The sequence below is a fragment of the Nilaparvata lugens genome, chromosome 6 (genome assembly GCF_014356525.2).
Source record: "Nilaparvata lugens isolate BPH chromosome 6, ASM1435652v1, whole genome shotgun sequence".
Classification (NCBI taxonomy): Eukaryota; Metazoa; Arthropoda; class Insecta; order Hemiptera; family Delphacidae; genus Nilaparvata; species Nilaparvata lugens.
This window is the reverse complement of record NC_052509.1, coordinates 28932600-28957062: the sequence shown is the minus strand read 5'-3', so window position 1 is coordinate 28957062 and position 24463 is coordinate 28932600. Positions and strand designations below refer to the sequence as shown.

The 24463-nt window shown below is 33.8% G+C and overlaps 2 protein-coding genes across 13 annotated transcripts in view; one reads left to right on the top strand and one right to left on the bottom strand.

Annotated features, from left to right (window-relative positions):
* Positions 1-1450: 1450 nt before the first annotated feature.
* LOC111063503 (ADP,ATP carrier protein 1) lies at positions 1451-18012 on the top strand. The gene is made up of 4 exons (XM_039430631.1): positions 1451-1713; positions 10156-10417; positions 15988-16222; positions 16955-18012. Exons 1-4 carry the CDS (start codon positions 1554-1556, stop codon positions 17195-17197), a joined length of 900 nt encoding a protein of 299 aa, XP_039286565.1. The 5' UTR covers positions 1451-1553; the 3' UTR covers positions 17198-18012.
* LOC111063388 (protein cycle) overlaps positions 17834-24463 on the bottom strand; it is a 135223-nt gene continuing 128593 nt past the window's right edge. For all 12 annotated transcript variants that reach the window (XM_039430624.1, XM_039430626.1, XM_039430615.1 and 9 more), the window contains one exon: positions 17834-24382. In XM_039430624.1, coding sequence (XP_039286558.1) covers positions 24195-24382 — 188 coding nt within the window. In that variant the 3' untranslated portion in view covers positions 17834-24194. The remainder of the gene's footprint in view (positions 24383-24463) is intronic.

The window sequence follows — 24463 nt, the reverse complement described above, 5'->3', positions numbered from 1 at the left end:
AATCATGGAAGTAACTTTTGATAAAAAAGCAGAAGTTTTATTGTGAAAATGACAGGTTTCATTCATTGTGTAAGAAGAAATATGCAATAGAACAATGTTATCAGTCTGGTTATAAATTAATATCAAGAAAATACAGTGGAAAATAATGAATAAGGCGAGAAAGAGAAACAATCATTGTTCAAATCTATTTTTAATAATATAGTTCCATTGACAGAGCTTTAATAATAAATTGTGTGCTGGTAGTGAGCTTATTTAAAAATCAGGAATGTTGTTTCTTTACAAATCATTAAAATTTATACATCCGGTGAGACAATCCAGACTGAGACTATTCAAACCACTTACTTATGGATAAGATTTACTTTTTTCTCTCTGATTCGAACAAAGATTGTCAGAATGGTTCTAAAGTAGATCGTTATCTCTATTTTACTATCTTTAAGTACGGTAAGCATTGGTGGAAAGAAATTATTTTCCCAATGAATTCCTGAACATATACCCTATATCATACCCACTCATGGAAGATGTACGTTTACATTAAGTTTAATTCTTGTGATTAAGGGAGAAGGGGGCTGGAGAAAGGTGGTACGATTTTAGAATAGCCCGTATTTGTTTGCGGGGGGGGGCGGTTTGGAAACGTTACACCACTGCTGTGAAAGATTGGATCAGGTTAGGTCATTTTAGATAAAAATAATGTTTTTGTTCGATACATAGATTGAGTTTAGTCAGAGTCAAAAAATCTATGAATTTTTACTATTCTCTGAATTGTACAGTCAATACGATTTCATTTCAAATTTGGTATGAAGTGATAAGTCAGGTTAGGCTAGAAACAGCAGTTCAACTGGTTGGGTTCGGAGTGAAAATACTGTTGTAATTCTTTTTTGAACTAAGATTGTCATTAAAAATTCACAGAGTGCACTCTTTGAATAACTCAAAAATGTCTACGCTCCAGGCCAAGTAATTCTACTTTGTCATCAAACAAATTATGGTGCTAAATAGTTTCATTTTTCAATCATAATTGATTCAGACAAATAACACTTTCTACAAGTTAAAAAAAAATAACTGTATCAAACAATTTTTCATTTTATTAGTAATAAAGTAGCCATAATTAAATTCTGATTTAAACAAAGATGTGTTATATTGAACTATCTAGAAGGCCATTGATCACAACTATATTGATCTGGATTGCTATTGGTGGAGCCAAAGACCTTAAAGATGCATAGACTCACATACAGCGCTAGTGTCGTACTTGGAATTGAAATCCGCCATTGAGGGGGCAACCCATAAGATTATTACATACCAATGCCACCAATGCCTTTGTGATCTATTGTATTACAAATATATATAGATATAATACTCGTGCTAAAATACCCCAATGGCGGCCTTCAATTTCAAGTAAGAGCTATCATTGGGAAGGCATAGGCATTGTGGGTCTATATCTCTTTAAGGTCTTTGGGTGGAGCCGTCGTGACGTGTTCACTTTAGCTGCGCTCAAGTCTGCAAATCTTCAGCCTCTCTCTTTCTGCACCTGCTCGTGGTACGTACTAGTCTTGTTCGAAATGGCAACCGCAGATCCGTACAACTTTTTAAAAGATTTTTTGGCCGGTGGAATCTCGGCAGCAGTTTCCAAAACTGTTGTTGCCCCCATCGAGCGAGTCAAATTGCTGCTGCAAGTTCAACATGTTTCGAAACAGATTTCTGCCGACAAGCAGTACAAAGGTGAGTAAGCCATGGAAGCCATTTTTATTCAACTTAGCCTTGACACGGTCTTTTCTATTACTTTAGGCGTTGCCGGCACATGAAATTAACTTAATTAATTTATCCTTTCTATTCAGGAAAATACATCTTTATTCTTGAAATTCATCTATGCAAAATTTATTATATTTTATATTGAAATAATTTTTTTAGCTTGAATCATTTTTTTCTGTTTGATTTAGTTTTACCCTATTTGTAATAACTATCATGAAGAAATAGGCCTAGCATAACTCTTTTTTAAGAATATTTAAGTGGATGATGACCTACATTCGTTATTGTAGTTTTGATTCCGATAAGTCATTGGTAACCTTGTAGCCTAGTTTGGTTGGTTGATGGGTTCACGTGACACAATTTTGTTGAATCGATTTGCACCAAATCTTTGTGTCACGATGTCCAATCTATTCAAAAAAGTTCTCATTTTCCTTATATCATCAAATTATATTGAAAATTTGCATTTTTCTTGTAATAAATAAATTATTGTATTAATTTCGAAAAAAATACTCATAACCTGATTTGATAAGTAGTTAGGCCTACTGTAGCCCACATGTCTTATCAAAGTCGAACTCATCTTACTTTTTGCAGAAGCTTGTAATTTTTTTTAGTTTTTAAATTAGGTGCTGTATGTAATTTGCAAATTTGGAAAAGCTTTATGTTCCATTTGATTAGTTTGCACGTTAACACATGCAAAGAGCTTGATAAATCTAATCGTGAACATGTATTGACATTCTAGAATTTATCGGAGTCCAGTCTTCGGTAGTACGCTGCTAGAATTTTTTTTATAGCGACTAATTTGAACTGAAAGTTTTATATAATTAGAACAGTTGAATCATGAGTAGGCTAGAAGATTTAATGTAATATGTATTTATTACGGTATTAAATTTATTTTAAAGATTTATATTCTACTTCTTCCAATAATTTAGCTGTTTTTTATAACCAGATTGAATTATTTTCTTCTTAGCTACCCCGTTTAATTTAGTTTTATAATGAGGCAGATTGATTTTTAATCTTGATGATGTATTTGGTTAGCTTTATTAGCAATATTGGCGTAAAATAAAATAAACAATAGTGTGTATCAACACTGAGGTTTTGCTTAGAGCCTCTTGACACTTATGTACTCTAAGCTGAAATGCGTCTTATCTTCCATTGTTAAATCAAAGCTACGGATTTGTCCCATTCACATTAGCAAAGCGTCGTTTCGATATTGGGAGATAAGGAGGGCTATGTCCTTAAGCGTGATGTCACGAAATGAACTACTTAGGCCGTAATATGTTAAATGCATGTAAAATTGTGTTTAAACTTGGTTTATTTTAAAAACAATTGTGACCGCCGTTCAATTTCTGTGATTTTGTGCTCAAAATAACATACTAATTCGATCCCAACCAAAAATTTGATGACATGTATTTTAGCACTGGACGTACACTTACACCTAAAGTATGAGGAAATCAAAACATTTTAGGTTAGTAGAGTGGCGGAGACTGTCAGATTTAAACTAAATACTGGTTACATTTTTTCAGTGCATATGATTCTAATGAGTTCGAGAATTTGTATGAAGTGGTTTCATATTTACTCTATCCCTGCCACTTCAGCATTTGTGGAAAGGGTTTTTTTGGTGATGAATGAGATGAGAGGAGCAAAGCATCTTTGAATCTCATTAGAAATTCAAATTCAAATTTATTTATTCCACACTCATAAATACATATACGCACATGAATAAAACAAAGCTCAACATGACAATACCATCCAACCAAAGTGTAATAATAATAAACGGTAAGTGAAAAAACCACTGGCATAAGATTACTTGTTCGCCAGTGGGAGTAGGAAATGAAATTATAATACGCTTAACCTGATTTAAATTGATTTAGCACAGAAGCAAATATTTTTACAGAATAGTAAATTATGAAACGAAGAATCGAAACGAAATTCACAACAAAAAAATTTAAAAATTCTCTCGAGTATCTTAATATACTATATAACTATGGTACTCTCTTATTCATTTAGTGATCCATAAATACAGTGTAAACAGGGTATATCGAACGCATTTTATGGTAAATGGGAAGAGGGAAAATCATAAAATTCTTATAAAAACAAAAAAATTCACAAAATATTTAAATTGAAAATAAAAAATTCTGGCAAATCGTAATTCTCATACGAAAAAAATAACAAAATATTCAAATTGGAATAAAAATTCTGGCAAATCGTAATACCTATACGAAAAAAAACACAAAATATTCAAATTGAAAAAAATCTTGGCAAATCGCAATTCCTATACGAAAGAAATCACAAAATATTCAAATCAAAATAAAAATTCTGGCAAATCCAATCTCTTATGTTATTAGGGACAGTTTTGATACATGGAAATTCAATGAGATCTGAAGGTAATTTATTGATTATTTTTGGAACAGCTCTTGAACAATTTCAAAGGCAATCCTCTTATGCCAACCCACTCTAATTTGTCCAATAACGTAGTTCAATAATGAACTAATGGTTTGAATGTTGATGGCAAAGATGCTTTGCAACTCTTCACCAGTAACAATTATTTATTTATGATGGCCAAAAGCAACAAGAAATATATTTCCAAGAATAACTAATTGTTTTTTTATGAAACTTAAAATTCATTATTAAAATAATTTTGTATTCCGTTATAGCCTATTCATCTATTGTATTTTGAATATCAATTCAAAATTCAACTTTTTTTCGCATGGGCTACTTATAAAAGTTATTAAATTAAAAACATAAAGCACCCTTTATTTATTTTTCCACGAGCACATTCAAGCTCTAAAATGAAAAAAATACTACTCAATAATCAGCCTTATGGAGCACTTGATAGAAGAAAACGATAGTCTAAATATATTGATATGAATGCTAATATGAAGGATTTTGAGCATTGGAAGCAAAAGCAGTAAATTAAATTAATGTAAAAGAAGATTTTATATCTACACAACAGCAAAATTGATAGTAATAAACTAATAAATATCATTCAATTCGATTTCCCATTTCTGATAAAATTATGCAAACCAAGAAATATGGAGGATAGTTCTATATGTACATAAATTAGTCAATACTTTTTTATTTATTCGTTCATTTTTCATTTGAACTTGAAAATGGCTAAAATAAGCTGAAACCGGTCGTTCTTTTAAAATATTTCATCTAAATAAAGGGTGCTTTATGTTTTTCTTTCTTTATCCGGCGCTACAGCCCTAGGTGAGCTCTGGCCTCCTTCACAACACGCCTCCATTCTTCCCTGTTCATGGCTCTTTCCTTCCATCCTCTCACCCCCATCTTTCTCAGGTCATCCATCACTTGGTCCACCCACCTGTTCCTTAGCCTACCTTTCTTTCGTCTGCTGTGCAACTTGCTATTAAAAACTATTTTCGGCATTCTAGCCTCACTCATCCTCATCACATGCCCCAATTACCTTACTCTTTGGGCCTTAATGAAGCGTACTATATTTTCTCCTTTTATTAATGCTTCTATTTCTTCATTTCCGTAAATTCTTAATATGGATCTTTCAAAGATTTTCAACGCATTTTCGTCAGCCATATTCATCACCCAAGTTTCTGCCGCATATGTTGCCACTGCGTCCAGCAATGTTTTATATATTCTTATCTTCGTGCTCCTGCCGACCAACTTACTTTTAAATAATCTATCATTGGCATAGTAGGCCCTATCAGCTGCTTCAATCCTTTCTTTTATATAAGCATTATTACCTGTGGCATTTATTGGGCATCCTAGATACTTGAAGTTCTCTACACCTGCAACTTTTTTGTTATTCACGTAGATATTTCTTGGTACTCTGGACTTGACTGCTGACACTCACGGATATTTACTCTTGTTCTCATTTACAACCAGTCCGACTTTTTGTGCTTCAATTTCCAGGATTTTATAAACTTATTTCAAGCATGCCACACTTCTAGCCATTATTACCACGTCATCCGCATATGCACATACTTGATGCATCTTGTTGAATATGGTACCTCTCTGATCCACCCTTTCAATAGCTTCCTGGAGAGCAATGTCGAACAGTAATGCTGACCATCACCCTGCTTTACACCAGCATTAAAATGAAAGTTTCTGCTAAGCCTATTTCCCATCTTCACTTTGGCTGTAGTAGCAGCCATTATCATTGTGATGAGGTTAACAAGCTTACTCGGAATACCAAAACTCTTGAGTATCTGACACAGCTTAGGCCTGATGAGACTATCAAAGGCTTGCTTAAAATCAATGAAAAGGTACGTGCTCATCTATTCCATGCTCATAGAATTTTTCTATTATTTGTTTTATTACAAAAATCTGGTCAGTTGTACCCCTATCTCTGCGAAAGCCACACTGGTATTCACCAAGTATATTTTCTGAATATGGCTCCAATCTATTTCTTATGATTGCAGAGAAAATCTTATATACGACATTCAATAGGGTAATCCCTCTTTAATTCTGGCACTCCATTTTGTCTCCTCTCTTGAAAATCGGATGAATAATACCCCCTCTCCATTCTTCAGGCATCACTTCCTTTCTCCATATTAGACCTATCAGGTAATGCATCTTTCGAAAAGAGTTTGTCCTCCTTCTTTTTTCAATTCTGCCATGATAGCATCCTCTCCTGTGCCTTACCATTTTTCATTTGTTTTGCCACCTGCATTATCTCTTTGATTGTTGGAGGATTAGTAACATCGTTTTCTATTTGTACTTGTATTTCATCCTCATTTTCATCAATATCTTCAATATGTGCACGGTTCAGAGTCTCCTCAAAATATTCCGCCCATCTATCCATCATGCTTTCCTCACTAACCACTTTCCCATACTTTACACGGTATACCATCATTCTTGGTTGGAATCCTTTCCTCATTTTATTTAACGCCAAGTAGAACTTCTCGGTTTCACTCACTCTACTCATTTCCTCAATATATTCCAAATCGCGCTTCATTTTTTCTCTCTTTTTTCTTCTACAAATTTTATCAGCCATTCTCCTTTCGTTCTTGTAATTTTCAAAGTTCATTCTGGTTTCCTTTTGTATCATCCTCATACGAGCAGCGTTCTTTCTTTCTATAGTTACTCTGCACTCATCATCAAACCATTCTGTTCTACCCGCTCTATTCACCTGCCCTAGAATTTCCTTTGCCACTTCTTTTACTGATTCTTTTAGGACTTTCCAGTTCTCTTCTACGCTTTCTCTTTCACCTCTACTCCTGATATCCTCATGTATTCTGTTTCTATATATTTCCTTGTACCTTTCATTTTTTTAATTTTCTAAATTCCATTTTCTCGGCTGTATTTTATTTTTCCTACTGTCACTTATTTTCTCTCTGAGGACTGCCTTCACTAAATAGTGATCCGAGTCACAATTTGGCCCTCTACAGCTCCTAGTGTCTATTATGGAGGATGCGAATCTTTTCCTTATTACCACATGATCAATTTGATCGTTCTACCATCTGGCGATTTCCATGTACCAAGATGTATTCTCTTATGAGGGAAGTGTGTGCTCTTAATATACATATTTGTCCTGGCCGCGAAATTTGCTAATAGCCATCCATTCTCACTTGTTATCTCATGGATGCTATTTTTCCCTGCAATGCCTTTCAATTCATCTTCTTTTCCTATCTTAGCATTAAAATCTCCTAGGACCACCAGTATATCATACCTAGGAATTCCATCGCACACTTTTTCAACCCATCATAAAATTGCTGTTTTTCTTCTTCACCCTTATCTTCTGTAGGAGCATGCACCGATATTAATGAAATATTCCGGAATTTACCTTTAATTCTCAATCTACATATTCTCTCATTTACAGGCTCGACTTCTAATAAACTCCTTTTCACGCTTTTGCTTATCAAGAATCCGGTGCCTAAAATTCCTTTTCTTTCATCTGAACCACTGTACACAATTGAGCATTCCCTTTTATCAATCATTCCTTGTCCCCGCCATCTCATTTCCTGGAGCGCAACAATATCTATTTTTGCATTTTCTATCTCATTCATTATCTCTTTCATTTTCCCAGGCTTCATCATTGTCCGTACATTCTATGTACCTATCTTAATATCACTAGATCTATCCGTTTCCAAATCCAAGTCAGTTTCCTTTCCATAAATCCTTTTTTCCGGTTACCGATCCGAGGCCGTTGTGTTCGTTTCATAACGATTTGTTTTTTTCCGGGGCAAGGTTGTTGGCCTTGCGCCCAACCCCCTAACAGGAGGACCAGGGGATTTCCTTCCCTTGGCTGATGAAAATCTGCTAGAAAGTAAAAGGAAAATATAAGTAAAAGAAGATTTTGTCAAGGAAGGCCGATAGGAAAGAAAGGGTGTGCTTGGCTTTTCGGATGGTGGAACATCGAGATGCCCCATGCGGACATGGGGCGCTCACCATCCGACAAGCCAAGCACAAAAGCGAGGGCGGCTCAAAAGCAAAGTCAATGGAAAAAGAGCCGCCCTAGGATGAAAAGTCTCCAGTGGCAAAAAGGAAGAGAAGAAATGATTTGGGAAGGGTATCTGCAGCCGCCATGAAGCGACTGGGCGATGGGATCCCCAACCCCGACGCCGAAGCTTTATGTTTTTAATAACTCTAATATAAAATTGTATTTTGAAAAGTACATCTTTGGCCAGAGGGGTGCAATTTTCTTGTATTAAATTTCTTAATCTTGTGTACCTCAAATTATTTTGCAATAGCATAGAGTTGATATTGTTGAAGAGTAACAATATTATGCATTTTTTAAAGGCGTATAACTCACATTTTGAATTTCTCTAAAACATTTTGACCAACGTTTTGGATTAAATAAAATAATTTTTTTCATGATACTATATTAAACAATTCTTCTGTATGAGCGTGTGCTTTGTAGCAAATGAAATTAATTTATATTTTCAATGATTTATGATTATTTTCGTCTTACCAGTATGTAATCAATCAATAACTTTCCAAGCTATCATGTTCTTATTTGAGTAAATTATTCTATTATTTTTCATTATTAATAGAATAATTATAATGGATTCTAATAGTAATCAGTGATATGTCAATAATGTGTATTCCGTGAGTACCTATATAAGAACGCCACAAAGAACTATGCTGACTTTTTGAATATACAGGTAAAAATGACGTTTTCTTTATTTAAACTTAATGTACTATATTTTTCAGACCTGTGATTGCCAATGTACTTTTTTTAAATGATTGTGGCAACCCTATAGCTAAGTGTGAAGAGACCTTTAGGTTTTGATAATGATATTAAGATATTTACATCTTCATCGTTCTTACTCTTATTTAGTTTTTGAAATTCCCATTTTTCTCAAATTATTACTTGGCAAGAATTTTTTCCCAATTCTCATGACATTTTTATTAAATTATAGATCGCTCTTTGAATATACTGTTACCAATAATTCATGAAAAATTATTTTTCATATGAGGGTCAGTTGAAATAATTGAATGAGCAAAGCGAATTCTGTTTCTAGTCAATCGGCATTTGTCTGTTTGTACCGCAGTTACAGTCTGATTTGGATAAAATTTGGTATACGAGTACTTTGAAACAAGGCGCAGAAACGTATACAATTGAAATTGTTAAATTCATCCCCGTTTCAAGATGGGGCCCTTTATTCCAAATAAATTTATTACAAAGGCGGAATAAAGGGCCCCAAACCAAAAGCCCTTTGTTTCCAAAGGCGGCCCTCTTTATTCGGAGATTTTATCAAGAAATCAACCCAACATTTCAATACTCTATCGGATCCGGTTCAAATTGGGCTCATTCTTCTCAGCGCTTCAAAGCGGTATTATTTCATGTATCACATTTCAATTTTTTTTTAATTTTTGGAATTTGAATTTTTTCCAAGTCCTAAATTTCAACTTTCAGATTTTTTATCTCTTCAACCGTGCATCCTACTTGAAAAGTGTAAGAGACTTTTATTTTCCAGCGCTCCAACGTGGTTTTATTCCATAATCACATGTTGAAAATGTTGATTTTTTTTATAATTCGAGTCCCCTCCCCCAAAACCACACATTTCAAGTTTCAGATTTTTTATCTCTTCAACCGTGCATCCTAGCTCAGAAGTGTAAAGAACTTTTATTTCTCAGTGTCTTCCACCGATCCAATTGCATATATCATCATACTCTAAATCCAATTCGTTTGTGTGTGAATATGCGGGCGTGTGTGAGTAGTGATGTTAGTGTAGCGAGTTCTTACTGTTCTCCGAACTACTGTTTTTATTTTGACATTTTTATATTCGATGCAAGGAGTAGTTACTTTTGGTTACCTCTTGTCTACTTCATTTTAATGGGTAGCAGGATGGAAATTACGTAGGCATTACCGATTATTTTTATTTATTCTCAATATATTGATTAATGTTTAGTCTACATACTTGAAAAAATAAATATTATTCTTTTTGTCATTTTCGAATTTTAGTAAGTAGCTCATTGTTACATGATTTGTTTCAGGTATTGTGGATTGTATGGTCCGTATCCCTAAGGAACAGGGTTTTATGAGTTTCTGGAGAGGAAACTTGGCCAACGTGATCAGGTATTTCCCAACCCAGGCGTTGAACTTTGCATTCAAGGATGTCTACAAACAGGCTTTCTTGGGCGGTGTTGACAAGAAGACACAGTTCTGGCGCTACTTTGCCGGTAACCTCGCCTCCGGTGGCGCTGCTGGAGCCACTTCACTCTGCTTCGTCTATCCTCTCGATTACGCCCGAACAAGGTTTGTCATCTTCAACTTAGTCATTTATTTCCAGAATTGCAAGTTCTTAGTTCATAGATTTGAATAGCTTTTTAAAATCTATATTGCATCAGTATTTCTCCACTGCTAGATAATTTGCTTGAACTTTGAGATTTTCACGTACTTTAAACTTATTTATTGAAAATGTCTTGAAACATGTATTAGTTTTCTCATGGCATCAATAAGTTTCCTTGAAAACATTGTAAACTGGAATTTTTAGCAACAATTAACAAAGTAGACCCCATCAATTAACAGTAGATGAGATATCAATTTTACAAGCACTCGAATAATGCAAGCTATTGTGTGTTCACCTTCCGATGAATGGATTATAGATTATTATAATTGGGTATTTATTCGTTGCACTTGAGCTGCTAAATGAAACTAATAAATGATAATCTATAAGTTTGTCGATTTATCGAAAGGAGAGCCAACAGGAGTGCTTGCATTTGTGTGCGTATAAAAGTGCTCTCTCATATCCATTGTTGAATATTGCTAGTCTCTTACATTCCACTTAACAATGCTTTCATGGGAACTGAGTCACATATTGTGATATTCTGTTCAGTTTATAACAGAGATATTAGGTAGCTACTGTTGGATTATGCTAATAATAATACACACTTTTATGAAACTCACATTTATTGAACTTGTAAACCACAACCAATACGATAAACTGGATAAACTAGCACAATCAAAATACGTCAGTCGCCATTTTTCTGCGAAGTGCAATCGATACATCGATACAAGTAATGAACAATCGATATTAGTAATCAATGCTAGATATGAATGTACTACATATCGATACTCGTCGATATCCAATACACCTCCTTACATTTATATCTAAATAACAAATCACACAATAAGTAAAAGTAATAGAACAATATATTTCAATAATGCACTTATCCTAAGCAACCAAATTAATTATTTTCTTGAACTTATTAAATTTTACAATAGCCAAAGACTTTGTCATGATACCTGCAATATTATTTTCTGAATCAACCTTTACTATGTCAATAGTACCATTCAAATAATTTTCATGAACAAAATGATGATGAACTTCAATATACTTGGAATTGTTAGTGAAATTCCCATACTTTGCAATAGCTACAGCTCCAGAATTATCCTCATATATTTTAATTGGCATCTCAACTTTTTCAAAAATACCAAGTAAATCAATCACAAGTTTCAATTCAGTTACTGCATCCGATAAAGCTACATATTCAGCAAAGGTGGATGATTTTGTGACACTACCTTGTTTCTTAGACTTCCAAAATTCAATGTTACCAAACAATCTTATAATATATACAAGTGGTTGACTTCCGATCTACAGTCTCCTGTCCAATCAGCATCAACAAAACAATCTAGAATATTATTACTTTCATTTTTACTGTATGTGAGACTTTCATCTTTTGTCAAATACAAATATTTCAAAACTCTCATTGCGTATTTGAAATGTGTATCATTACAACAATTATTATGAAATCTACTCAGATAATTAACACTAAAACTTATATCTGGCCTAGTAGCAGAACTAATATACAATAATGCGCCAATTAGATTCCTGTATTTCAAGTCTGTGTTCAAATCACCTTTTTCTAATTTGAGATTAGCTTCCATAGGGGTGTTATACAGTTTGGAATCAATTACATTATACTTCTTTGCCAATTGCTCAATGTATGGTGTCTGATTGAGTTTCATTTGATTATAGTCATACTCAATATTAATACCCAAGTAGTTCTTTACTGAGCCCATGTCTTTCTTTTTAAACCTTTCTGACAACAATTGTTTTACATTATCTATTTCCTGTTTATTCGAACCACAGATCAAAATGTCATCTACAAACATAATCAAATAAATTTTCTCAATACCCTTATTCATTACATACAAACAATAGTCATGTCTACTCTTTTCAAAACCCATATTCCCAATAAATTCGTCAAAACATTCATACCAAGCTCTTGGACTCTCTCGCAATCCATACAAAGCTTTATCCAACTTACAAACCCTATTAGTTACATCTTCATATACCCTAGGTTGATGTACAAATATTTCTGATAGAACCTTGCCATTTAGAAAGACTGTTACAACATCCATTTGTTCTATGTATAACCATTTTGCAACAGTATGACAATAATATTTTCAATGACAACATTTTAGCTACAGGTGAATAGATATCATCAACTATTTCTTTTTGTTGAAAACCTCTCACTACTAGTCTAGCTTTAAAATTGGTTTCTGACTTTTTAGTATAGACCCACTTAACATCAATAATTTTTGTGTTCTCTGGTCTGTCAACAAGTACCCAAGTATTATTCTCATTTAATGATTCTGTTTCTTTATCCATAGCTTCAATCCAATTTTTGGAATCATCTGATTGTATTGCTTGATCATAATTTTCAGGGTTTCCTACGCTACAAAAGTTCACATCCAAAGAATTATTATATACATAATAATCATCAAATTTGATTGGAGCCTTCCTAGCCTATTTCTTTGAGGTTTACTTGAGTTTTCAGGGGTAGTCACATCCGGGATATTTTCATCTACTTGAGTTACACAATCGGTTTTAATCTCAATACTAGAATTTTCATCAATTTCAGCCTTATCTGATGAATCAATAAATTTAGTATCTTCTTCTACAATGTCAACGTGCCTAGCAATAATGATTTTATTATTCACTAGTACCCTATAACCAACATCATTGTATCCTAACAAAATTCCTAATTCTGCTTTTTTGTCCCACTTAGAAATACGTTTTACTTCTGGTATTCTTACAAAAACTCTACTGCCATACAATTTCAAATATTCAATACTGGGCTTCTTACCAAATACTATTTCATATGGAGTTTTATTTTCAATTGTGTTTGCTAAAGTTCTATTTTTAAGATAAACAGCAGTACAAACTATTTCAGGCCAAAAGCGTTTATGGACTCCAGCTTCTGCTAACAAACATCTTGCCATATCCATGATAGACCTCTTATAACCTATTCAGCTGTGTCATTCAATTCATAGGGTGGACATGCATTTATAACTATGCCTTTCTCTCTAGCTAATTCATACACTTTAGAATTTATATATTCGGTCCCATTGTCACATCTTAGTTTCTTAATTTTCTTTCCAGTCAAGTTTTCAATTTAGTTAATGTAGCTTACAAAACAATATTGTATACTTCACTCTTAGATTTAATAGTATACACCCTACCTAACTTACTGTAATCAACTATGAAAGTAAGAAAGTACTTTGCACCACAATATCCAGTGGTATTGAGTGGTCCATTCAAATCAGTATGAACTATCTCAAGTATTTCTTTAGCTCTAGTTCTGTTATTATTGAAAGGTAAATTATGCATTTTATTCTCAATAGAAATCGTACATTTTATAAATTCATTGCTTAGGTCTGTAGGTAGACCTTCTAGCATCTGATCTTTACACATATTTCTCAAATAATTGAAATTCACATGACCTAGCATACGATGAAGTTTCCCTTTCAAATTGTTCTCTTTGCCTAATTCTGAAATATTAACATTACTTTCTTTACAATTAATAAAACTTGTCAACTTTCCAAGCAATAGCTATTAGACTATTTTCATGATTATAGATTTTAGAACTGTTACCATATGAAATAAGTTTATGCTCATTAGTAATTTTAGAATAGCTTATCAGGTTCCTGTTCATATCTTTGACATGATATACATTTTTCATTTGTTTCTTTTCTATTAAGAACATTGAAATCACTAATCACAGTACCTACTTTTGTTGCCTTTAAAATTCTTCCATCGCCTACTTTTACATCTATTGGATTTTTCAAACTAATACTTTTATCAAAATATTCATCATTGTTGATTACATGATCAGTACACCCACTATCAAGTAACCATTCTATTTTAATCTTACCTTGCATAGTTACTTAATGTTTTTCAATTTTAGCATTTTGTACTTCAACATTGAAATTGTTCATTCCTGACTTCTGGAATTGTCCCTTTTGGTAGGTTGAGCCAGAATTATTCTTTGGTTGCAAGTTGTTCTTCCTATAACGACAGTCCCGTTTCAGATGTCCTGGTTTTTTGCAATTGAAGCATGACCTCGATTCTTTCTTCACGTTTTTGGAGTGTCCAACTGAATGTTCAACTGCATATGCATTTAAATTAGGTTGTTACTGCCTTTATTTTTAGTATCCATCAATTGAATTTTGCTTTTCACATAGTCCACTGTCTGATCTTCTTCTTTAAGAACATCTATCAAGTCACCAATATAACTGTATGAATCTGGGAGCATTCTTAGCATGTAGTTCAATTTTTATTTTTCTGTAACTTTAGCACCAGCACTTTTTAGTTCATTTATTGTTTTTTTTTTTTCAAAATCACTGAAAAAGTCTGAAACGTCGGTGTAGTCTTTCAGTCGTATCTTATCTAGTTTGTTTCTGCAAACGATCTGTAATGCAGTCGACTCCTTTAAATTCATTTGATCAAATTTTCTTATGATGTCAAGCCGTTTCTAAGTCACTTATAAAATCCAACTGTTTGTTTGTTATGCTGCAATAAATGAAGTTTATAGCTTTCACATCCATATTCATCCAATCTGTGTCCTTGTCTGATTCAGTCTTTTGTCGAGTGACTACAACATCACATTTATTCATTTTTAAAAACATAATTAACCGCTTCTTCCACGATGCATATTCTTGTCCATCGAATATTGGTATATCGACCCTATTCTCCGCCATGACTTTCAATTTTACTTCGCGTTTACACTTGAAACTTAACCTATCCGTTACAGTTTCTTACCGATTTCAGTTTCTGGAAATTTCTTCTTCCTCAAACCAACGGTCTGCTACCATGTTGGATTATGCTCATAATAATACACACTTTTATGAAACTCACATTTATTGAACTTGTAAACCACAACCAATACGATAAACAGGATAAACATCATTAGCACAATCAAAATACATCAGTCGCCATTTTTCTGCGAAGTGCAATCGATACATCGATACAAGTAATGAACAATCGATATTAGTAATCAACACTAGATATAAATGTACATATCGATACTCGTCGATATCCAATAGCTACTGTAAATCTGTCTTATTGCTCTAAGATCCACTCTCACACGCGCATGTTTGTCTACATACTTCGGTATTCTACCATTGGATTCACTTGCAAATAAATGTTCATGGTGTTACAACCGAAACTAGTCTTTTCAATAAAGTCGTGTCATCATCTATAGATCTACGACACAGATCTGGAAGATTGCTCGATCTCTCATAATCATTCCTCCCTTTGCCTTCGCAAGAGCGTCCGGCTAATGCAAGTTTAATCCTCAAACTAGTTGGACTGTAAATTCAAGTGCTATTGGTTGGTTGTTAGTTGTTGTGATTTTTCAGTCACGGTCTGCAAATTCTAAAGTGTGGTTGAGTTTGACAACAAAATTTGATTCAGATTAACAGTCAACAACTCAAAACAAGTTTGAATCAGCCATTGCTGTCAATTTTCTATGTTGCTAATAATTTTCATATTGTAATTATGTATGTATTTAGTAGTTGTTGCAATGTGTTGTGTGCAGGTTAGCAGCTGATGTTGGCAAGGCCGGTGGCGACCGTGAGTTCAGCGGTCTCGGCAACTGCCTGTCAAAGACCTTCAAGTCGGACGGTCTGCTCGGTCTGTACAGAGGCTTCGCTGTCTCGGTGCAGGGCATCATCATCTACCGTGCCGCCTACTTCGGCTTCTTCGACACCGCCAAGGGAATGCTGCCCGACCCCAAGAACACACCTCTGCTCGTCTCCTGGGCCATCGCTCAGGTTAGTGTCATCAATTACAAATAGAAATAAATTCATTTGAAGATCAAAATTAAATGAATGGAGATGAAACAACAAACAATACGCTTTTTGAGCTATCAAATTATCAAAATTCAACATCTTTCTCTCAAATTTAATTATTTGTTGTCGTTTCTTTGGGAATAATATGTTATTAAAATTTATACATGATCAGTTCATACATGGTCTTCGAATTGAATAATGACAGGCACAAATCATTGATATTTCAAGAATTTATATCAAGAAAGCTGATTGATTGATTGAGTACCGTACTTTATTTATGTAGATTACAGTATACTGGCTTATACACTTATAACAATAGCTTACAATACAGCAAAATTATACATGATTTTACATAATATAGACTAAGAAAATAATTATTGAACTGTATATGATTTGTATTAACAAAGCAATTTGTAATAACTATGGATAATATTGTTATGCGTCTACATAAATTGGCGGAGCTTTGGACATATCAATGTCCATTCTTCTAAAGCTGCGCATATTCTTGGGGAAAAAAATGACCGAGCACTCAGATCAATAACTATTAGCCTAGGTATATCACGAATACTAAAATTTGGAATTGTAACATTTAGACCTACCTGTACGTTTAAACTTTCACAACAATTGTAATTTTATACTGATGAAATAGATTTATTTTTCCAATGAAAATATTGAATTTCCTTGTCTAATGTGGAATTTGTGTTATTGTTGCAGTTTGTGACGACATTCGCCGGCATCATGTCGTACCCATTCGACACAGTGCGTAGGCGCATGATGATGCAATCAGGCAGGCCGAAGGCCGAGCACGCCTACAAGAACACAATGGACTGCTGGGCCAAGATCGCCAAGCAGGAAGGCACAGCCGCCTTCTTCAAGGGAGCCTTCTCCAACGTGCTCAGAGGAACCGGAGGCGCCCTCGTCCTTGTATTTTACGACGAACTCAAGGCGCTCATGTAGACTACCCCCCGACAACATCTACATTATTTTAGTATTTAGTCGAAAGCAGCAGAGACGGATGCAGGCTATTCTAGCTAGGCTCCGCCCGCCCCCCACTGTAGGCCACTATGCTCTTCATTTCCAACTAGTTACTTTCTGTTTGGTTTCATGGGTAGTCAAGGATAAAGCTTTATCAACTACACGAAAATTAGTCAACTAATAGGATGAGTTTGTTGAAGTACTGCAGCAGGATGCTTGGAAAGAGAGAATAAGCTTTACTATAAGAGGAAGTTCCACTAGAAAATGTTGAATGGTAATCTATTTGGAAAGGCTGAAGAGTGGGAAGGTAAAGCTTTATACTAAAAGAATGTTTAGTTCAATTTTAACTTACATTCCGCACTAATGCGATTTGATTGATACATTCCGGTTTAATCATCTCCAAACATTTCTTCTAATGTTATACTACATTCCAACTCCTACTTTTGAGTAGGAAGTCTGCATTTCACTGTTCACTTCAAATTTAATAAGCAACAACATTTTTTACTTCTCAATTAATCAAACACCACCTCGTATGTCTTTTCTGTTTTATATATGTATCTATATGTAGAATTCAAATCTTTGTTATAGTTTGTTGAAAGTAAATAGTCGGACGTGTTGAAATTTATGGACTCCTACTATTTTTTTAAAAACAAGTATTAATGGAACTAAATGTATAAAAGGCCGAACTCACTATGTTTGAAGGTTAGCGGCGATGATAGCTTGTTCCGATCTGCGTTGTTGCAGAACAAGAGAATTGTAAAGTATTTACAAATAAATAATAAGATACGTTGAACGTGTTTCGTCTATTTTCTCATCAATACCTTCATTGTCAACACCAATCATCAATAACCTACTAGTCCCATTTTCGGAGTAACACAATTCAACTTTATGCATTCATAAAACGAAGAGCTCAATCATAGTGTGGAGACCTCTATTTCTGAAATACAGTAAGAAGCACCAGAGATAACTTATACATTGCAGTCTGTTGAGGGTCTTCTTGATTGATCAAGTTATTAGTTTTATATAGTCTAGTGTAGTACTTGAGATAACTTGATCATCAGTCAAGTTGAGCAAACATAAATGGACTTTCCCCGTGTAGACGCTTGAATCTTGGAGTAAACCCCTTCTTGAGAATGCAATAAGATATTCCTTGACAAGCGTTTACACAGGGAAAGTTTATTCAAATAACTTGACCAATCTAAGGGCTCCTTGATAAGCGAGATGATTTCTTAACACGCCCTTGTCGATTCTTATGTCAACCGTACTTCCTTTTCATTATATTTGGATGATGAATGAACCTACAGTTTTTGGTTGGTTCCGAACCACCGGAATGTGGCTGTCCTCAAGCAGAAGCTCTTAATTTGAGATGGGAGGCAGGCAGGCAGATTACTGTGATTAGAAGGCTGGACAAGCACTATTTTTGCACCAGCCATGTGTCCAGAAAATTGTGCAACCCAGTATCAGTATTTATAATAATCTCGTATCATTACCAGATTATATAATGTGTGAATAATTTGGTATGAGTATATAGTGACTGACGTCATTTAAGTTCAAGGGTCAAGTAATGATTTATTCACAAGGTAATAATGAGTGACCTTTGCCTTGAAAGTAGCTGATCGAATACAATAATTAGTGCAAACTATTTTATTTATCTATTGTAGGCGTATATTATAAAATGTAAATAGCAATTTGAAGTTTGAAAAAATTGAAAGCTTTCCTCATGAATCTAATCGGAGCAATTGAAATTTTTTCAGCTAGGTTTTGAATGAAAACACTCAAAATTTATTCTCTTTCATTTAATTAGTAAATGCATCTGGCAAAATTTTATTCATATCACATTACTGGCTCCATTAGCATTGAGTCACATTTATTTATATTTTATTTGAGTGTCATTCTGTTCACAGTTCATATTACATTATAGTGGTGACAATTTGACGAGGACAACCATTGGAGAATCACTAATAATCTATTAAGCTGTCTCAATATTAGTTTGTTTTCAAGTGTCTTACATTTCGCTAACACTTTGAAAACTGTTACCTATGATGATGTTGAATTCAGTTGGCGATAGCATTTTGGAAAATTTATTGATCTTGACTATTAACTAATTTTGAACTTGTAAGAAAGGAATGAATCTTGATCTTGAATTTTTGGAAGAAATCCTGTTTGCTTCCATGTTTTCATAAATGAATAAGTATTTCAATCATGAAATATTATCATTTTCGAGTGAAGATATTTTTAATCAGTCTGGAGAAGCAATGTAAAGTAGTGAATGATTTCATCATTCACATAAAATGTGAATTAATGTAATCTTATATAGGGCTATCGCCTAACTTAAATTCAATCTCATGTGTAAATCGAGTAAAAGCCATGTGTTTTTTTTATATCTTCAGCAAACGGTGATAATATAACAATATTTTGTATAATTAATTTACACTTTCAAAAACAAACATTTAAAATATATAACATCAGTACAAAAATATAATAATTATTAAGTTACTAGATAGTCATGATAGTTGCTTTTATGTATAATGATCGATGATGATTCTATACAGGTCTAATCTACATCACAATTAATACCTTGAAGATACAGCTACTGGTAACAATTTTTACAATCAGTAACAGTGGTCAAAAGATAACATAAATAATATACATAACACCAGGTACGCAGAATAACATTATTGTAGACAAAATTCATTAACCAACTACCCACCTACTTAAACATGAAATGTTTGTAATCAGTTGGATTCAGTACACAATAAATTTTCTGAAAATTTACACTGAACAAATCAATGACCGATCAATATTTATCTATCACCACTTTTAAATATTAAGGAGCTCACTGTTATTTTCTAAGAGTCCAATACAATTTAAATTTTTCATTTTATCCTTTCCATGATTTGGAAAATAATAGAATTCAGCCCGTTCAATAAACATATACCAAATCGTAATCATTTCCCAGATAATAAGTTATATAGGCCTACACATATCGATGAAATGAAACGTTGTTGATAGGGTGTCATTTTTATATTGAATTTTGGGTTATACAGAGTGTCCCACCAAGGTTGTAACAGCCGTTGACCATAGATTTTACTCGACATTTCTGACAAAAATGTTCAGTAAACTTGTTTCCTGACCGAAAACACCAATCTCATAACACGTTTTTAAGATTGACAGATGTCAAGATGGTAAGGGTCTAGGATCAGTTTCAAGGTACGAGAAGCCCGTCTTAATTTCAGAAGCTTTTGAGAATCTTATTCTAAAGAATTTCGAGCTGAATTCTTGATCCAGCAAACGGCGGGCAGCTGGGATGTTGGATGTTTCAAGAATGATAGTTCAAAGAATATTGAAGAACATTAACATGATACCCCTCTTCAATAGTTGAATGAACCTGATACCGTTTCAAGGATGCAGTTTTGCCGTTGGATATATATTAGCAGAAGATTGTATTTCAAACATTTTATGTACAGATCTGGATCACGGATCCGTTTTGAGTACGTTCACAAGAACTGGTGCTGTAAATTTCCACATACATGGACCTTTCATTTTCCCTGCAAGAATAAATGGTGAAGTTTTTATGGACTTTCTGGCCAATGAGCTTCACTAATTGATGGAAGACGTGCCTCTCAATTTGAGGCAAAATATGTGTCTCCAGTTGGATGGCTGCCTCCCTCATTATGCGAGAAACGTCCGTGGGTGGCTTGATAACCATATTATGCTGGGCGGTGGATTGGCCGAGGTGAACCCGTAAGTTGGCCACCAACGCTCACCTGATCTTACTCCAATAGACTTATACTTTTGGGGGGTTGTGAAAAGTATAAAGTTCACAGAGAACCTGTAGAATCCTGGGAGGAACTGATTCTCAGAATTCGATTGACGTTTAAAGTAATGAAGAGACGGTCCGACGAAGTGAGACGGGCAACTCGAAGCTTGCACAAAGAGAAATGGAGGTTTTTTGAATCCCTGTAAGCAGTGAGCATGACATGTAACTTGATTATCATCTGAATGATTGCCATCAGTTTTTCAATTCTGTCATTCATCTAATTCGAATTATTATAAATAATTCTAATATATGAATTATTATTATAATAATAGGCTAATTATGACCTATTAATTATAATATATGAATAATTATTCTAAAATAATTCGAATTCTATGAATAAATTTTGTTGGATCTTGTAAAAGTGTATGATTCATATTTTATATGGCATTAAGACTATATGCTACAGAAAAATAATGCAATAATCAGGTGATTTCACCCTTAGCATCACCACTTGATGCATGTTGGTGAATTTCCTCATTTTGAATGTGTTCATTCCAGATATTAGCAGTTTTGAACACTTTATCATGGAACTTACCTTTTCGAATTTATACTCGTTCGAAAGCTTATGAAATGGAGAATTTTTTGAAATATTGAAACCACTATAATTACCCGAAAAAAACCAAGAAAAAACTGTTTGAAATTTGACTTTGAATTTGAAGAATAGCATTTTTTCAAGTCTAAGCCCTAATAAAAAACTACAAAATATCTCACAACAAATTAAATTACATTAATCTTGTTTGAAATGTTTTTCCCTTTCCAACAATACCCTTGAAATTGAAATTTGACCAGTAGTTTTCGAGTTATTGAGTATTTAATGACCGGAAGTATTCATATTCTGAAAATATCGAATAATCGATATATCTCGAAAACTAAGGTCGATAGGAAAAAAGTTTACTGAACAGTCAATGGCTGTTACAACCTTGGTGGGACACTCTGTATATCATAGACTTTTTATAGTTTTTTTACAATCATAATTATTTAACAGAATGAATCTTTTCCTAAAAAGAAAATGTCAACATTATTTCGATACAAAGATCCAAACAGGAAATTATGCTATTTAGTTTGAATTATTGGTAGGCTTATTCCTTCAGTACCTTAAACGAAAATGTGATTATTATTCAAACGCTTGAGGGTATTCCTGTCATTATAATTAGTGTAGTATATAAATTCTTTGAAATATTCTACATATAATTGCATATTATACTCTGTACGGTACCTATCCTCTCTGAATTAGCTCAAAGCGTCGACCCGAATTTAATATTTATTATATCAATTTCATTCTACTTTCCTTTTGGAAATTTGATAAGTAGGTCATAATGTTTATTAATTAGTCATAAATTGAAATTACTCATTTTAGTCAAAGCGTCGACCCGAATTTAATATTTATTATATCAATTTCATTCTACTTTCTTTTTGGAAATTTGATAAGTAGGTCATGATGTTTATTAATTAGTTATAAATTGAAATTACTCATTTTAATCTTGGATTATGGTTTTTTCCTTAACATGTTTATTGTTTGGAACTCATAACGACATTTTATGGAGCAGTAGGCCCATTTAATTTTCTGTCAAACTAAAAAAATCTTCATTTTATACGGTATAACTACCGTAATTGAAACCTTACAGAGCAATAGTACCTAACGATCTGACAAGTAATGTTCAAAATTCATTGCGGGATATTGTCATAAACCATGGGTTTTGATAGCTCCTCAAGCACATCAAATTTCAAATTTATTTCCCTTTTTAATTTTCAATAGTAAAATCAGGATCACTAGAAAGCCAAATTGCGCTGACTGAATGAAAAATCGCAGAGCTTCAGAGTGGTGGAACTTTCCAGTCTCCCCACCAGCCGGCATTTTCATATTAGATTTTCCCACTTTTTCGAGACAGTCTTTTTTGTGCCGCTCCTCCGAACACTCAAAGACTCTGACTGGCCAGGACCTAGACCTTCCTCTAGGCCTCACCTTCCAGCCAAGCTGACGAGATGGTCATCATAAAGGGGATTGGTATCGTACTCAATTAATTATTCATCATTTTATTAGTTATAATGTCATATTGTTTTTCTTTTTTTATAGGAATTTGAAAATAATAAATAAAATGTAGAGAATTCAAACCAAGAGGAAAATCCTCAAAATATTAAATACTGTACCTAAATAGTTTTCAAAAATTAATCAAATTGAAATAAATAGAAAATCATTTTTAAATAAGATAATTGAGACTTGTTCGATAATAATCTGTTTTCCTTTTCTTCATAGCCTAAATTATAAAACTTTTAACTTATACATTTCAAATTATTTTCTTTTTAAAATATTGTAAACAAATAAATTTTGTATTTCTTAGAATGATTTCTTCTTTTTATTTCTTTAAAATATCTGCTCTACCATCTTCAGCTATGTATCTCCTTTGTAACTCTTCTTCCCATCTGGGAAGTGGTGGAGCCCCCAATATTTACAAAAAATTATAACTTGGTTACAAATGGTGATACATATTAATTGTTCACTTTTAACGTAATGCAATTGTAAAAGCTTACTGTCCGGTACGTCACAATATAATAGGCTATACTTAATTATCCATACTTAGCATACTTGTATACCATAATTATCTTTCCTAAGCAAAAGTTTGTGTCTCTACTTTAAAAAAATTACTGCTCACTTTTTCAAAACTCCTGAAAATCTGGAACATGCCCTATCTGTTGTGATTGGATGACAGATAAGAAATCAGGCCTGTATTGTACAAGTTAAAGTAACTTTCATGAATTGTGTTTGTTAATCATTGAAAAAATAAATAAACTGCTACTTCGACGATACGGTAATGATCTGCACCCAACCGCGTCTTCCCAAATAGATTACAAGATTCAATTAACAAAGAAATAATATTGCATAGGTAGTGCCTTTATAAAAAACAGAACAAATAGTTTCGGCTTTCAAGTCAAAAATTATTCCATTATTAATTTATTAACGATTCAAGTAGCCCTATTGAAATACTTCATTACAAGATCCAACTATATAATTATAACGACTGTGAGCTCCACAAGAGTCAACGACATAACACGATCATGGTGAAAAAACGACATAAATACGAGTACAAAACAAAAAATAGTATCTATAACACAGCACTTATTTCGTAAGACTAATGTACGGTAGTGAAGTGGGCGGCTACTCTAGGGTAGCGGCCAAGGAAAGCCGGAGAAGTCGACAGGTCCCCCCAGGCCGGCATCGGCTTCCAAGAGGCTCATAATGACCGCCATTGCCATCTCGTCGTTGCCATCCGCACCCTCGGTCGTCACCCCCGCCTCCGTCTGCTCACAAGCCGGCGACACTCGCAACCCGAAATCTGCCACTTCAGCTTCTGCTCAAACAAACATCAAGCCAGTTTAACGCGTGTAAATAATGGTTTTATACAAATGAAGAAGGGCATTCAATTGAGACA